A 17,666-nucleotide genomic window follows, 5' to 3' on the forward strand; every position below is an offset into this window, starting at 1 on the left:
AAAGTGTAATTTATTCCTGTGATCAAAGCTGAATTTTCAGCATCACCAGTGTCAGTGTCTTCAGTGTCAAATGATCCTTCACAAATCAGTATAATATGAGGATTTGATGCTCAAGAAACATTTATTATTATTATCAATGTTGAAACAGTTGTTGGTCTGTCAGTTGTACAGGTTTTTTTTTTTTTTTTTTAGGATTCTTTGATGAATAGGAAGTTTAAAAGACTTTTGTAACATTATAAATGTCTTTACTGTCACTTTCGATCAAATTAATTATTCCTTGATAAATAAAAGTATTGATTTCTTTCCTCCAAAAAATAAAAATACAATTCTCACTGACCCCAAACTTTTGAACGGTAGTGTATATACACACACACACACTGCTTAGAATAAGTGAAAACACCCATGCTAAAGTTGACTAAGAAGAGGAATAAAAAATCTTAATGCCTTAATTTAAAAAATGAGGAAAACTCTAACCTTTAGGGAAATGAATAATGTCCCTGAATTCTTTGTGAATGAATAATGTATCGCAAATAATTAAATGTTCTTCTTTAAAATACAGGGTGCATACTCTGGACACTTCTATCACACACCCTTCACCATATAGACATGGTTTTATTTCAGTTCAAAGTTAGAGTTGGAAACATCTTGAAAAGAAAATAGTCTTTTTCCATAAATGTCTTAGTTTGATCATACATATTTCAAAGTTGAGGATTCATTATTTTGACATAGCTTGCATTGGAACAAACATCTTAGTTGATTAGTTTATTGACAAAACATAAGCTTATTTGATGTCTTTATCTTGAAGCTTATTTGATGCTTATTTGATTTGAAAAACTTTATCCAAAACTAGTCAAAGAAATGTTCTTTTGTTTCGTCTGTAACAGTGCGTATCTGTGCGTTCATTCATTCACACACACACACACACACACACACAGAGAGAAACATAATTCACATTTAAACAGTAGGATATGCTATTTTTCCGTTTACAGACACTAACGTTATTCTATATCGCGATTAGAACAAAGCACAAAACACTTACACTTCTCAGCTGAATCTGTTGCTCCTCCTCGAAGTGAAAATAAACCAGCCCTTCTGTGGTAAATGTCCCAGGATTATTCCTCATAGCCGCGCAAGACGAATCTTAATCTGACTAAAAAATATTGTGTGTTTACAGCATTTGCCTGGGGGCGTTTATCTATTTTGCAAATGGCCTCAACACATTATCTTATGAATAGCGCGCTCTGCGAGTGGGTGTGAACAAATTAACGATGATGAGCTGAGAAAGGAGAAACTCTACTTCTCTTTAGTTTCAGACAGATTATATTGCAGGAGAATATTTGTTTTTAATGTGAATTGTTTTATTTAAAAGTAGAAATTTAAAGCGTTCTTTAGACGTATGTTTCATGTTTGTGTGATAAGTATTAGCGGAGTTTCCGTTCATTTTCCAGACATGTTTCAGAAATATTTTTGCGGAGACAGAGTGAGCTGAAAGCGCACCCTGTTTATTTTATTTATTTAAAAAAAACACAAGGTTTTGATGTTAATGTGAGTGTACACAAAAAAAGAAGACCCTCTATAGTTTATAATCATGTATTGATTTTATTTATATGACCATAAATGACGGAGTATTTTAAGTCTATGTTGCTGCTATGTGAAAAAAAAAACAGCAAAACGCGCGGGCGCGTTCTTGGTCCCCAGAGGGTTAACAGAGTTGTGGAAACCACTGTCTTTTGTGAACACACCCTGTATATATATTTTTTTAAAGTAAAATTTCCTCCTATTTTACTGGTCTATTGTTTTGTCTTTAAAGAATCAATGTGCTATCAAATGCAAGTCATACTCTCAGTATGTTTAATTAAATCAAGGGTAAAATGTCCATAATGATACAGTCAAAGACAAGAGTGAGGGATTTACACTCAAAGCACAGGTAGCTTAGTAAAAGTACAGCCAAGTGCAACAAAACGAAAACGAAAATCACTTGACAAGTGCAAGACAACAGTAAAAATTAGAGCCCGACCGATATATCGGCGGGCCGATATTATCGGCCGATTTTAGCCATTTTCCTAACTATCGGTATCGGCATTTATAATGGCCGATAAATGAATATTTAAAAAAATGCGGGTGCGGTGATTCATGTAAGGGTGGCGCTGCCAATAAAGCACCTAAAAGCTGTCACAAGAACTGGCAAAAGTAATGATTATGAATACAACAAATATAGCAAGGAGACATTTTAATTGTTTATTAATAAACAAGTGTTTTCAGTCAGTGTCAGCGAAAGATGAAGTTGACGATGCTGACTCGCGATCTTCAGTGAACGCGCGCCAGAGAGAAATGCACATTTCAAACGATTACATGAGTCTGTCTGTCTTTCGTTTTGAATTGTTCTGTTTAAAAGTAGACATTTCAATATAGATATATTTCAATTCTCAGGTCTATACGCTGAGTTTCGGTTCATGAGATGAGCTCCAGTTCACCCGCAGGCGCCTCCGTGTCGAGATTATCTATCGTCTGCTATATTTACTTCTTATAAATTAAATCCAGGCAAATGGTTGATGAAACATTGATTAAAATTAAGATACAATTAATACAAAACGAAATTCACTTTGAAACGAAAGGTTTTGTGCTTTCTGTTTGATGTCTATGTGAAAGTTTCAAAGCATATTTTAGTGCCGCTTTCAGAGCGCTCACGTCCGTAGTGCTGAACTGTCGCGTCTGTAACATTGTTTTTTCCTCATAAATGCGAACACGAAAAATAAAATAAAATGAATATTTTATGTAGCCTGTGGAGACTGAGAGCCAACCCTTCTTCATCCGGTGGGTAGTAGCCTACTTGTGATTTGCGCAGTGTAATTCACAGAATTGATTTCTCTGCTACAAGCCTCTGTCACGTATTGTGTGAGCTTGTGACTATTGCAAGCGCGCAGCTGAGAAGTCCTGATTATATCGTCTGCTATATTTAGGCCTAGTATACTTCTTATTTATTAAGGCAATTGGTTGATGAAACATTGATTAAAATGCGTGGCGCGAGCGATCTCCGACAGTAAACTGATTCTGCTTTGTCTAGGGTAAACAGCTGTTGCAACGTGAGCAATAACGGCCGCGTCCGGTGTAGACACAGTGTTAAAGCTCATTCTGCCTGATAACGCTACGTTACAACATCAAGCAATATTCCAAAAATGTATATAATTATAACACTTTATATAGGGCCATTTTGCATTAAGAGTAGCCTAGTTTCACGTTTAGTAGCCTACATTTTGCTTACTAATTATTTAAAATAGTATAAAAGTACTGTACATATGTAATTAAAAACGTTTTCATTATGATATAGGCCTAGTATACTTCTTATTTATTAAGGCAATTGGTTGATGAAACATTAATTAAAATGCGTGGCGCGAGCGATCTCCGACAGTAAACTGATTCTGCTTTGTCTAGGGTAAACAGCTGTTGCAACGTGAGCATTAACGGCCGCGTCCGGTGTAGACACAGTGTTAAAGCTCATTCTGCCTGATAACGCTACGTTACAACATCAAGCAATATTCCAAAAATGTATATAATTATAACACTTTATATAGGGCCATTTTGCATTAAGAGTAGCCTAGTTTCACGTTTAGTAGCCTACATTTTGCTTACTAATTATTTAAAATAGTATAAAAGTACTGTACATATGTAATTAAAAACGTTTTCATTATGATATTATTAATTTTACTTTAGTAAAAAGATCTGAGTTCTTCCTCCACTGGTAGAGATTAGAGGAATTAAGAGTAAAAATAGAAGATAATAAGGTTTTGTCAGTGACACTTTTTATTTATTTATTGATACAAGTTATGACTAAATTAAAAGACAAAGTCGTTAGTGAAGATTATGCAACAGTATTTAGAATATAATATAATATAACATGCAATGCAAACTAGTTTGGTTACAGCTCAGCTGTATAATTCTCATTCTATCATTCCCCCTGCCTCCATTACATATCTGTGTCACAAGTGTTTGATTACCACATTTGAGTGATCATTGCAAAACGTGTTTATAAAATATATTTATTCTGTTTATAGCTACTGTGTAAAGTACCCATCAAAAGTTTGTACACACCAATAGGAAAGTGTCCAAACTTTTGACTGGTATACTGTACTATAATACACATAAATAATATTGCTACTGTATTATAATATACACATAAATAATATCGGCCGATATATCGGTATCGGGCTTTTTTTACTCCGCATATCGGTCGGGCTCTAGTAAAAATCTTTTTAAATTAAATTAAATTATTAAGGGATGTTAACACGGGAGGCTAACAGCACAACAGAATGGAATAAATGATAAATGATTGTATTTATTTATTTTTATTATTTTAAAATATGATTACCCTAATTGTTTAGATTTTTAGACATTCCATTAGCATACATTAGCTTCTTTTCAATCCACCGGCTGAATGAAAATGCTGTTTCACTCTCTTACAGTAGGTTGCACTTATAGAACAGAAATATAGTGGTTAACCTGGTAACCCCAGTATACAACCCAGCTGAAACTTACAAGAAATGCGATAAGTTTGCAGGTATAATATAAACACCATAGATAAACATTGTCATAATTCATCAACAGTATATAAGCAATAGTTTGGCATAAATGTCTGGTATGCATTAAATGTGAACTGCTCTGAATGGACAAGCCTGTAGAATGAGCAACAATGCAACGCTCACAATTAAATCATCACCTTGTGAAGTTTATTATTCACATTAATCCAGATTCTGATTCATGGTATTTACAACCTCTTAATATGATAATTAAGACTTTTCTTGGATCATTTAAGATTATTTAGGACTTTCTTATCTTTCAATTCCAGAGCTTTGTTTCACCAAGTAATTAAATTATATCAACAAAGTTCGAGAGGAGCACGTTCAGATAGTTATCCTATTTAACACAGGAAGAGCTCATTCAGATAATCAACTAATTTAGCATCAGGAGGTATATATACAGCAGACTATTACTCCATTTAAGTATATGCAAGTGTGAACTCATGAAGTATAGGAGAGCAGTGATAATTATAACACTTTTAGTTTTTTGTCCATTTATTCAGAAAATGTTTCAGCCAAAGTGGCAAATGGACATCTTTGGTTCTTGTATCATGTTTATAAATATGCATTAAAATACATATTAAAAATTAAGTTAAAAATACAGTGTAAAAACCCATCTCACAATGTGTTGTTCCTTTCCATCACCTGGTCACTGTGAAGGTCACTGTGTACAATGTTAGTGTACACTTCCTGTCCTAACTCTATTTAGTCAACCGTACCACCATCAAGCTACCAACTAATTCTAAAAATAAAATGTTTTGATTAAATGTTTAGGCTAAGGTCAGCGCAATGAACATATTCACCTGCCATCCACATTGACAGTGGTCTGGTACCCTGAAGGCAGACTGATATGGAGATCCACAGAGGGTTGAAGCATGTTTTCCTTGCTGTCTCCCCCTGAAGATCCTCCTCCGTCAGGAACTGCATTTCGGAAGATCCTGCGGGGGGCAGGCTGGGGAGGTCGAGGTGGAGGGGGGGCCTTGGCCTTCATTCTCCTCCTGTCGAATAAATTCAGAAGAGCAATGAGTAAGGATTAGGTTTGATGATTAAGTGGTGCAAATATCAAGTTTTGCAATGAAGGTTAATTCTAAGCTCAGACACTCCTAAATAACCAATACCACAAAAATTGCCCAATTTGTATTGTATTTACAAAAAAAAAAAAAGTGCTTGTGGAAAAACCAATAACCTAAAAATCTAACCTCACCCAAAAGAAAATAGCAACAGTGACTGTGTATGCAGTTTTATGAGAAAGGTTATGGAGATGCATATGCTGGAAAACATAAAAGCAGGGGGATGTTTTGCTATTTAATTAAAAAAAGTGATGGAAGAAGCCCTGCTGTGTGTCAGTCAGTTTAACAACACCAGCAGGTTATTTTGGAATTAACAGGGTGTTGTGCAGGGCTCCTGCCAAGCTGCAATATTTGACACCTTGAGAGTGAGAATGTGTTGTATCATAACACTAGTTCTGGCATTCATTTGATTGCATGTTTGGTTAAGTGGCATATCAATTACCCAAACAAGAAAAAAATCACTTAAAGGTGCAGTAAGCGATTTTTTAAAAACGCTGTTGAAAGTGCATTGGACCGAGCACCACAACACACTTGTAGACAATCAGCAGTAGGGGGCGTGTCCACTCACAATGGGAGAGGAGAGTGATCTGAGCAAGAGGAAAAATTAGAAGAAAAGAGCGGTGGCTGAGAGAGACATTACAAAAGAGAAAGGCTCAGAGGAATATCACTGGAAAAAGAAGGGGATATGATCAGAGCTTTATGAGGACCCACGTTAATATTAGAAAAGCTTCCCAGCGCTGGAACATTATTTTGCTTCGATTCTGCTATGATAAAAGAGAGGCTCTTGCATTGCGAGTTTGTGCATTTTGGGGGTGGAGCAATGAAGGAAGGGCTGTGTTTATTTGGGTTGATTTCAAATATCAACAGTGTTCAACTCAACTATGATTTTGAAAAATCACACACTGCACCTTTTACTCCCAAAATACTGCTAAAGCAGATTGAACAAGTGGTAAGTGGTACTGATATATCAATAAATCAACAGAAAAATCTATAACTCTGTACTTGAAAGAGAAAGCATTAAAAATGCATTTATAATATTATAATACAAATACAATATCTATAATAATGCCCAATAATAAATTAGTTATAAAGGGTTCCGTTTCTGTTAATGTTAAGTTTCTGTTTATGTTCGCTGATCAATGTTTATATGTGAATACAAGTTGGAATTCATCTAATCTGTTCATCATACAAAAGCGATTCAGAATTTTTTTTTGACTAAAAAGCTCAATTCCTATGGATTAGTTTTACCAACTCTATGAACTTTTTGAGGTGACAAAGTGGTAGTTGCGTGGACTGTCAATGGAGGAACAGAAATCTCTCTGATTCCATTTCAAATATCTTTATTTGTTTTGAAGATGAACGAAAGTCTTCCGGGTTGGGACAACATGGGGTGAGTACTTGTCTTGTAATATTAATCTTTGGGTGAACTAAAGGTGCGTTCCAATTCACGTACTTATGCACAATTCAATGACGCTCTTGAATAGTGCTAGTAGTGTGTTCACACTGAAAATTACAAAAAGAACAAGTGCACTTCAAATACCCGGATGATGCACTAAATTAGTGGAAAAAAACAAAGTGTGGAACGTTGGACACTTCATGCACTCAACTGTCACAGCTTTAATTACGTAATGCAGGGGGAAGGGCTATCACACTGTAGGTTGTTGAACGACAAAATTACCTTCTAAAGTTCATACACTACACAGATAAGTACATAGCGCATAATTATAGTGTATATGTGCATAATGTATAGTGCGTCATTTGGGACACATCTTAATCCTTTAATGTATCTTACATTAGTTAATATATCTCATATAGCATTGTCATTTGATCTCTGTGTCCATGTGAACATTCAACAGATGTGTTACTTTCCCAATGCATAAGAAACTATTTCTGTTTCAATTGTATGAGGGTTAGGATTCTCACTGAATATTGTCTATTATGTGTATTGTTTCAATTTTCAGCCACTCTGTTCTCCAGTGGTTGATATTCGCCATTGAAAAATCTACAGTATAATGGTTGACCACCTGTTTGGAAATATACATATATTTCTAAGCATTTGATCAAATAAGCACTGGATCAATGTTTCAAATGGTTTGGAAGTAAAAAGAGACTACTTCTCAAGAACATGCCCAAATTACCTGTAAGATCATGAAGTACTTGTTGTCTTGATGTAATAAACAAGGTAATGTACATTTAAGGAAATATAATCAGTGTTTTGATTATGGTTACAGCGCTTAAGTCGTCATTTTGATAATATGTTATGTGATGTCATATTACAGTAATAAAACATACTAGGCCTATCTTTTTCAAACCTAATTCAAGATAGCTTTGACTGATTAGACTGAAATCCTCCTTTCCATCATAACACAACATAAAAAAAATCTATCTGCTGACATTACATAATAGGGGTGTAACAATATATCGTGTCACAATATATCGCAATACAAAAATGCATCAATATGTTTCGTGGATAGTGACAATATGTATTGTGTATAATTCACCCAAAATTAGTTTTAGTGTCAGTACTACATTAAACTACTATATATAATGTTGAATATAATGTATAATAATGCAATGGGGGATATTTGTGGGTCCTGATAATGCCAAATGTCTTATGTTACCAGTAAACATTTTAAATCTAGCCAGTGACAGAGTGCAAGCATGTTTGTCTAAAATAATTCTGTATTTTCAGCTTCAGGATCATCAATATTTTATTTTATTATTTAATAATATTTTTATTCTGGTGTCTCTATTGTCTTGTGCATTGGGTTATCAGCAACAAGTCTAAGCCTATTCATTTCCACCCCCAATGTAAAACCAAATGTAGCATTTTAACCAAGAGTACATTTTTTGTTAACCTTTTACCATATGTCTTGGAGTATCGTAAGTTCAGTATCATCAGGATATGTATCGAATCGTGACATGAGGGTATCGTTACACCCCTTTTACATAATGAAGTAGAGGACAAGACAGGCAAAAAAACTCTAAGAGGAATACCTTTAAATAATCATCAACCATCTATTCAGAAATCTATAAATACAGACTAGTTGTTCTAACAATTCACAGATTTAACAAAATTGTACATTTATGTAATTCAATAACAGATAAATATTTGCTATATAAATTCCATAGTCACTCAGTAAAACTACTCAGTAATGGTGACTAATGATTGAGTCATTAAACATGACATTTGGGGGTAAAAAAAAAAAAGAATAAACTGAATGGAAAATATTTTAAGTCATAATACTCTCTAAAGAAATAATTTATTATTAATCAGAATCTATAGGGTTTTCTCCAAATGACAACACTTTTGGTCTAATAGCCCAGATGGGCGTCATTTAGTAAAGGGCTCTGATGAGAAGTTTACATAGGTTATTATTGTCATAGTAAGACATTTATAAACAGAGGTCAGATAAGACTTTTACCAATCTAGAGATTTGCACAGTAGTTTGTCAAGATTAAATAAAGACTATTTTATAAAAAATTATTTTACTTATTATTTAAAAAAAACATAAATGATACACCAGTGCTCCACCACATTTTAACAGGATAACAATATTCAGTACTGTAAAAACCAGTTGACATATGATAATGTAATGTATTGAAGCAAACTAACCAACAATTATTTGCTCTATTACACTGCAACTAAGCGACTAAGCAACACAATTCACTGTGATTTTCTCTGTGAAGTTCTTATTAATCATAATGTAAGCACAGACAGTAAAATACAACTATGATCTTGTCTTCTGTCATGACCTTAAAGGGGGAAAATGGTAAACCATTAACACACTTTGAAGTAAAAAGAATTCATACTTCAGTCATACTTCATAGGCCCCAAACATCATACCACAAAACCTCTCTCACTTTCAATGGCACATCGACAGCCAAATATACTGATAACTGATAAGCGCTCTTTTCAGTTCAAGCTAATTCTCTTTCTGCAGTGCAAATATTAGCAGTAGATAAAACCATCCTACTACTGTCAAAGCAGCCGTGATCCAGGAAGTAGTCCGAATCCAGGAAGCTTACAGGAGACTAGCTATTGGAACACGGGAGCGTCTACGGACCTGGAAGACACTTCTGGCCAGCTGAGAGGTGCAGCGCATGTGGGAATGCCAAAAAGCTTGGACCTCGACTCCTCGAGCACGTCCAGTTAATGATTTATAAAGACTTGTGCCAAAATGCCTGCTATCAACACGTTGTTGTGTCATTCACTGATTATGCAATGAACACTGCCCTCTGCCCCGGAACTGTCAATGGAATGACCAAGTACTCCAAAACAGACCAAATGAATGTTAAAACAATGATTTCAATGAGACACAACACAGGAAGTATTCGAATAATTAAGTCTGAATTTTAGTAATTAAGCTTGCTTATCGGCTTGTTATACTACCGGTTATGAGGGACACTATGGTATGATATTTTGGTCACACTTTAGATTAGGGTCCAATTCTCCTTATTAACTAACTAAAACTACGACTTTTGCCTCAATAAACTCCTAATTACTGCTTATTACTAGTTATTAAAGTAGTTTAAGTTTAGTTATTGGGTAGGATTAAGGGATGTAAAATAAGGCCATGCAGAATAAGGCATTAATGTGTGCTTTATAAGTACTAATAAACAGCCAATATCATAGTAATATGCATGCTAATAATAATCAACCAACTAGTTAATAGTGAGAATTGGACACTAAAGTGTTACCGAAATTTTGTATCGGATTAAAGGAGAAACATTACGATTGAAACTTGCTTGACACTTGAACAGTTGCTATATCAACACATTAACGAAGAGAATAAAATGCTCAATATGTCTGTGAATAGTCATTTTTGATGCTCTTGAGGAAATGACAGATATTTTATTGTTGGGTGAACTATCCTTTTAAGGCATTATAATGAAATCTTATTCCATAAAAATGTGTGTTCTATTTATTACAAAATTATAAAACATAATATATATAATATATTAAATATATATAATATAATTATTTATGAAAACACAACATACTGGGATAAGGTTCCAGTGTTATCAATAGTTCTTCAAATTATAAGTCATGCTCAGTAGTTATGCTCAAGAAAGGCAGACATGTAGCAAAGCTTTGGCTCCTATTGGGATAGTGCTCTTATGTCGGATGTGTGTACTAAGTGTGGAAGAACACACCTCCGGCGCTGACAGGAACAGGAGGTTTTGAAAGTGTGGTTTTGTACAGAGCTCAGATCGCACACCTTGTCCAACAAAGAGCCCTTTAGGCATGAGCCAGCTTCCCTGGGAGAGCAGGAAATTCTCAGCTTCTCAGCTGGCAGCTCCAAACACACAGCCTTCACTGGGACTGGGTTACTAATGGGTTGACTTTGTCCTTTAGAGATGAATTAGCTTTCACTGCATTGACGGCTACATTTTCACTTTATAACTTGCTCCTTCAACTACTTCTGCCGTATATAGTATTTATTGTGTGCACAGTATGCAAATTTCAAAAATTTCGTGTTGTCACGATACTGGAAGTTCTAACTTCGATATGATACCTGAAAAAATAACAATATTCGATAACATTTTCAATACCACAGAGAAGACTTTAATGTTTATTCATTATTATTTTTTCATAATTTTTTGGTAATTTTGTTGCAATAACACAGGGAGGCTAAATTTACAACACACACAAAAAAATTTAAAAGTCACTAATAGAATAAAAACAAATAAACAAATTGAAAACGAAAGCATGAATAAATACAATAGAATAAAGAGACAAATTAAATAAACATGGATAAGTTTTTCATGTGGGCCTAACAGTAGTAGCCTATTCAGATAAAAATACTACAGAAATTATAAAAACATATACAACACGGATAGTCTTCATTGTAAAAATGAAATACAGATTAATGCCTACAATTAAAGTTACAAAAGTTATTCAGTCAAGAGCAGTGTGTGATTTTCGCTTTCTCCTTTGTTTTTTGATTGACCCGAAAGACAGCAGCAAGAATATTAGGCTTATGTCACTTTAAGAGCTAATGCACTGATCCAATTAGGGATGGGCGATATGGCCTAAAATCCATATTGCGATATACATTGCAGCCTCTTGCGATAACGATATACAGTATATCACGATATATAAATTATAATAGAACCATTTCAGAACAGGTTAGACAGACCATAAGGAAAGCCAAACTGCAAAAGGTATTTGTTTTAAAAACATTTATTATGCAAAACTGTAATTATAGAACATAATGTTGCAGATGAATAAAATTCAAGTACACTAGCTGCAGAGACTTTAACAAAGAAAAAGCTTAAAGTATTGGGTTTATTTCCTGTAGTGCACGCCTGTTTCACACATACTCCGTGTGCAGTGCAGTGCGGTGGTGTGAGGCACAGGAGCAGCACGCGCTATTGTGCTTTCACATATGGTGCGTTTGCAGTGCGCAACTGATCTACGGCTGTACGACAAACAACATTAATCCTCTATTTTTTATTTCAAATCACTATTTATATTATTAGTGTCTTTTATAAAATAATATAAAAGAGTTTCAGCATTGTGATTCTATTTGTACACAGACAGTAGGCTAGTAATACGCACTCTTTCACAAGACTTAGGCTATTCACGTTTAAATTTATAACACTTAAAAACGTATTATTACTTCTATATAGATTTATATATTAAGTTGCTCAAGCAAGTGGCAAAACATTTATACATTTATGTTAACATCGCAAACATTTTAAATTAAAACATACATAATTGACATAAACAGCTCTCTCATACCTTTTCTTTTGCATTTAAATCTTTTTTACAAGAAATATTGCAATCACAAAGAACTTGTTTCACGAAGAGACAAGTGCATCCATTATGTCGCGTTGTTGAGGTAATGTTACTGTGTAGTTTCCTTGCTTTAATTACCCCGAGCTTAAAGTTAAAAAGAAAATGATTGAAAAATAGTATAATTTTTTTTTTTACTATATTAGTAAAAAGATTACTATATTTTCATATCAATCCGTGTTCATTTTGACCATGAACCATGCGCTGTCACTTTAATTCAGCACGTGCAGCACAGCAGAAATAGACTGTGTGGAAACGATCACTGCACTGCTGTATACACACCGCTCCTGGAACGCATTGCCGCACCGCATCCGCGTGCAGGCCTGTTAACATGGGTACGGAAAAAATATATAGCCTACATATGCACTGCAAACGGAATATCTGTGAAACAGGCGTTAGCCAGAACTGTTGCCCATACAGAGTATAGTTTGCTGCTGCTCGTCGGACGGCTTAAATCCGAACCAATGGATGTTGCACCGTTTTTTTTTTACCAGCTCCTCCGTTTCGCTTTCAGCCATGTTTACTCAAGATGTCGAATACGATGATGCGTTGCAGCTCGTGGCTCTAAATTTTGCGGGTAGATTGCGTCAACATGCATTATCGCGATAGTGCAATATAATTAAAATCCATATCGTAGACCAATTTTGTATCGTTTATATTGCATATCGTTTATATCGCCCATTACTAGATCCAATACAGTATAATGTTAAACAACATAGTTTTCTTTCTAAACTATTTCCGTTCCAAAACTGTGTTAACCTTAATACTCGCCAAAATAGACATTTTGACATTGTCATAACGTGTCCCGTAGAGATCAAGGGGAGGTGGTAGATAGGCTCAGGGCTCAGATATCATCCCACAGAGGATTTTTATTAAAGGCCAGTGGAGTAGTAGGGGTGTACAAACTCTCAGTGAAGTGTCACAGAAACAATTCCAAAATTAAACCAACAAAAAAAAAATATTTACAAAAATAAACATACACTGGACTCAGTGCAAACTTTGATATAACAATAACCAAAGAAAAACAAATTGCTACAGGCAGCAAAAATCTTCATGATACGTTCAGCAATATAACCCCATCCTTTCCTCCCAAGGTTCAGTTTAGACTGTCTTATATAGCCTAGAACAGGCTCATTACACTCAAGACCATACCAACTACAGGGGTATCAATACAAAACCTTTGTAGCTTAAATATATGACCATTATCCAATTAACTTTCAAAAATCAAAAAAATCAATAAAATACACTCATTCAGCATCTTAAACTAAATGCAAACACCATAAGACATTTCTCCATGCCTACATTACCAAGGGTTAAGTTCCCTATTAGTAAAAATGGTTTAACCCGACCCAAGAAAAAGGAAAGCTGTGGACCCGCCCCCTCCTTTGAGGAGTCACAGGAACAGGAAATGGTGCGTAGACAGCATGTGGGGTAACTGTTTGCAATGTAGAAATAAATACAAATTTGAAATAATAAATAACAAAAATGCATTACTAAAAACTTGTCTGTGTGGTTAATGAGAAAATCAAAGAGAAACTATAGCAGACATAACATGTTGTGAAGACCACTGATATGTGCACCTATCTGCAATCCACTCCAACAGCATATCTTAAACTTATTATAAATGAGTATTATAGAATAATGAACCTAAGGGACTGCACCATAGTCAACAGAAACACAAAACCCTAAATAACAAATGAAAAAGAAACATAAGCCCACAATTTGTAATGACTACGGCAGTGATGACGCCATCTTAGCACCCGTCATCACAGACATCATTTTTTGTGTGTATTTGATCGTTTAAGTGCAATAAAAAAGAAAGAAATTTGACACTCCCAAGCTGATATATACACTCACCTAAAGCATTATTAGGAACACCATACTAATACTGTGTTTGACCCCCTTTGGCCTTCAGAACTGCCTTAATTCTACGTGGCATTGATTCAACAAGGTGCTGAAAGCATTCTTTAGAAATGTTGGCCCATATTGATTGGATAGCATCTTGCAGTTGATGGAGATTTGTGGGATGTACATCCAGGGCACAAAGCTCCCGTTCCACCACATCCCAAAGATGCTCTATTGGGTTGAGATCTGGTGACTGTGGGGGCCATTTTAGTACAGTGAACTCATCATCAAGTTCAAGAAACCAATTTGAAATGATTCGAGCTTTGTGACATGGTGCATTATCCTGCTGGAAGTAGCCATCAGAGGATGGGTACATGGTGGCCATAAAGGGATGGACATGGTCAGAAACAATGCTCAGGTAGGCCGTGGCATTTAAACGATGCCCAATTGGCACTAAGGGGCCTAAAGTGTGCCAAGAAAACATCCCCCACACCATTACACCACCACCACCAGCCTGCACAGTGGTAACAAGGCATGATGGATCCATGTTCTCATTCTGTTTACGCCAAATGCTGACTCTACCATCTGAATGTCTCAACAGAAATCGAGACTCATCAGACCAGGCAACATTTTTCCAGTCTTCAACTGTCCAATTTTGGTGAGCTCTTGCAAATTGTAGCCTCTTTTTCCTATTTGTAGTGGAGATGAGTGGTACCCGGTGGGGTCTTCTGCTGTTGTAGCCCATCCGTCTCAAGGTTGTGCGTGTTGTGGCTTCACAAATGCTTTGCTGCATACCTCGGTTGTAACGAGTGGTTATTTCAGTCAAAGTTGCTGTTCTATCAGCTTGAATTAGTCGGCCTATTCTCTAGGGCTGTCGCGATAACCGCAATATTGCGGTACCGCGCTACTGACAGGCCAACCGCAGAGGAATGCAAGTAACCGCAGCAACCACCAAACCGCGTTTTCTTTTTTCTAAGGCCGCCCTTCGTAGTTCGTACCATGTGTATTGAATGTTAAATAAGTTAATAATGATAACAAGACTGTTTATCATGGTGATTTGTACAGAGGCTTCGTGGATTTGGACTTAAGCCTAAACAGACACTGAATGAGATCGCCTGAGCGCGTGCGATTACCTGCGTCTGTCTTTGAAGTCAAATCATTTATATTTGTGAAAAGGTTGCCGTTTTCAAGGAAAGCGAAATATTTGTCGTATCATCCTTTTAACGTGTAAGGGTAGGCTATTTAACAATGAATGGCGTCAGCGCTGGTCAGCATTACACAGCGCGAGGAAGCCGTGGGGGGAAAGCAGCGAGTCACGCATTGGTCTCTATTAAGTGAAGCATTGCTTCAGCTTTGCCCAAAAGTGAAGCATTGCTGGCCAGCTGAGCCTTGAAAAGTGGAGCTCAAAGTTAAAAAAAATAATTAACGCCTTGTTTCATTACATCTATCATTTAAGGAATCAGCTTTTTTGAACGTTTTCGTTGAATGAACGGTTTAATGGCTCACTCAGTCTATGACTCAAAGACAGTCCGTTGGCATAACAATGTAACTGCGCGCTGCGTGACAGTCTTTCAATGCGCAGAGACGCTGTTTAGTTTCGGTTACATTGGTTACATTGTTTTTGTGTATGCTGACCACATCATAACACGTATTTATAGCAACAAATAAATATGAATAAATAAATGGCGGTAATACCGCATATCGCGCTATTGAGCCACTCAAAATTACCGCAAGGGAAATTCCTTCACCGCGACAGCCCTACCATTCTCCTCTGACCTCTAGCATCAACAAGGCATTTTCGCCCACAGGACTGCCGCATACTGGATGTTTTTCCCTTTTCACACCATTCTTTGTAAATCCTAGAAATGGTTGTGCGTGAAAATCCCAGTAACTGAGCAGATTGTGAAATACTCAGACCGGCCCGTCTTGCACCAACAACCATGCCACGCTCAAAATTGCTTAAATCACCTTTCTTTCCCATTCTGACATTCAGTTTGGAGTTCAGGAGATTGTCTTGACCAGGACCACACCCCTAAATGCATTGAAGCAACTGCCATGTGATTGGTTGATTAGATAACTGCATTAATGAGATATTGAACAGGTGTTCCTAATAATCCTTTAGGTGAGTGTAGATCAGTGGTGCATGCACTTTTGGTGTGAGCATGAAACCTGTGGGAAATGAGTAAAATTATGCGCAATACCTGAAACCCACACCGAAATTCAGGCCCTGTGACACCAACACTATTCATCAGGAGCTAATGAAATGAGTCAGTGAGAGGGTGTGTGTCATTTTGCCATCAGAGAGAAGAGAGAGCTGGAATGCACAGCTAGTATCGGTGTATCAAAACAGCAGAAAAAGAGTATTGGAATGGTTTCAGATATTTCAGTATCGATATGTATCGAAAATATAGATATTTTTGACAACACCAGTATCGTCTCGGTTACTGATGTAACCCTCGTTCCCCGAAGGAGGGAACGGGAGACGTGACGTCGACGTGACGACGTTAGGGGATCGCCTTGAGAGACCAATCTACTTCGAGAGTATTAAAACGAGCCAATGCACATTGGCATGCGATAATTGCATCAGCTGCTCTGCTTGCAGCGCGAGCATATAACGAGCAGCAGGTGTGTCGCATATTGTTTTACGCTGAGGAGCCGAGACGTGTTCGGCCGTACAGCGATGGTCAGCAACTGTGGCGGCGGGACGTCACGTCTCCCGTTCCCTCCTTCGGGGAACGAGGGTTACATCAGTAACCGAGACGTTCCCCTTCAGTCGCTCACGTTCGACGTGACGTCGACGTGACGACGTTAGGGGATCCCATGGAAAACGCCACGGTTGCTGCCACATCCAGCGCCCTACGCAAGACTCTCAGACCCCCAACTGGCTGGGGCGGAAGACCTGCGCAGAGGGAGTTCGAACTGCTGTTCCATTATAACCCACACAGTGGAACTCTTGGATAACACTGGGAAAGCGTGCCCCTCCAGGGGAGAGGGACGCTGCGGAGCCACATCCTGCCCGAAGGGAGGTACCATGTGGAGAATACACATATGGACTGGCCGAAGGGGCAGTGCAACATATGGAATGTCACTGGGGTGGCTCCAGCCTGAGAAGGGGGAGACAACACCAGGCAGTGACGGCAGAGCGGGCTCTGCCAGGGGAAAGACACGGGCTCACCGCAGGGAGCTGGTCGTGGAAGAATACGCATATGGGATCGCCGCAGGGATCACCACATATGGAACCCAGTCTAGCACAAGTTACACAGCATACGAGCACTAGACCTGGCGTCGGACGCTCCGCAACGTCTGACTGCCGAAGGGATGCGGAGGAACTCTACAGGGTTCGCCTGATGGGGAACTCGACTGGAGCAGAAAGCG

The 17,666-nt window shown here is 37.2% G+C and overlaps 1 protein-coding gene across 7 annotated transcripts in view; it reads right to left on the reverse strand.

Annotated features, from left to right (window-relative positions):
• cobl (cordon-bleu WH2 repeat protein) overlaps nt 1-17,666 on the reverse strand; it is a 166,456-nt gene that overhangs the window by 104,968 nt on the left and 43,822 nt on the right. For 6 of the 7 annotated variants that reach the window (XM_056257486.1, XM_056257468.1, XM_056257511.1 and 3 more), the window contains one exon: nt 5,378-5,572. In XM_056257486.1, coding sequence (XP_056113461.1) covers nt 5,378-5,565 — 188 coding nt within the window. In that variant the 5' untranslated portion in view covers nt 5,566-5,572. Of the gene's footprint in view, nt 1-5,377; nt 5,573-9,621; nt 9,761-17,666 lie in introns of those variants that run through there. The other variant, XM_056257477.1, reaches the window with a different exon arrangement.

This window comes from Rhinichthys klamathensis, unplaced genomic scaffold (genome assembly GCF_029890125.1).
Source record: "Rhinichthys klamathensis goyatoka isolate OS25496 unplaced genomic scaffold, OSU_Roscu_1.1 h1tg000006l_1, whole genome shotgun sequence".
Lineage (NCBI taxonomy): Eukaryota > Metazoa > Chordata > Actinopteri > Cypriniformes > Leuciscidae > Rhinichthys > Rhinichthys klamathensis.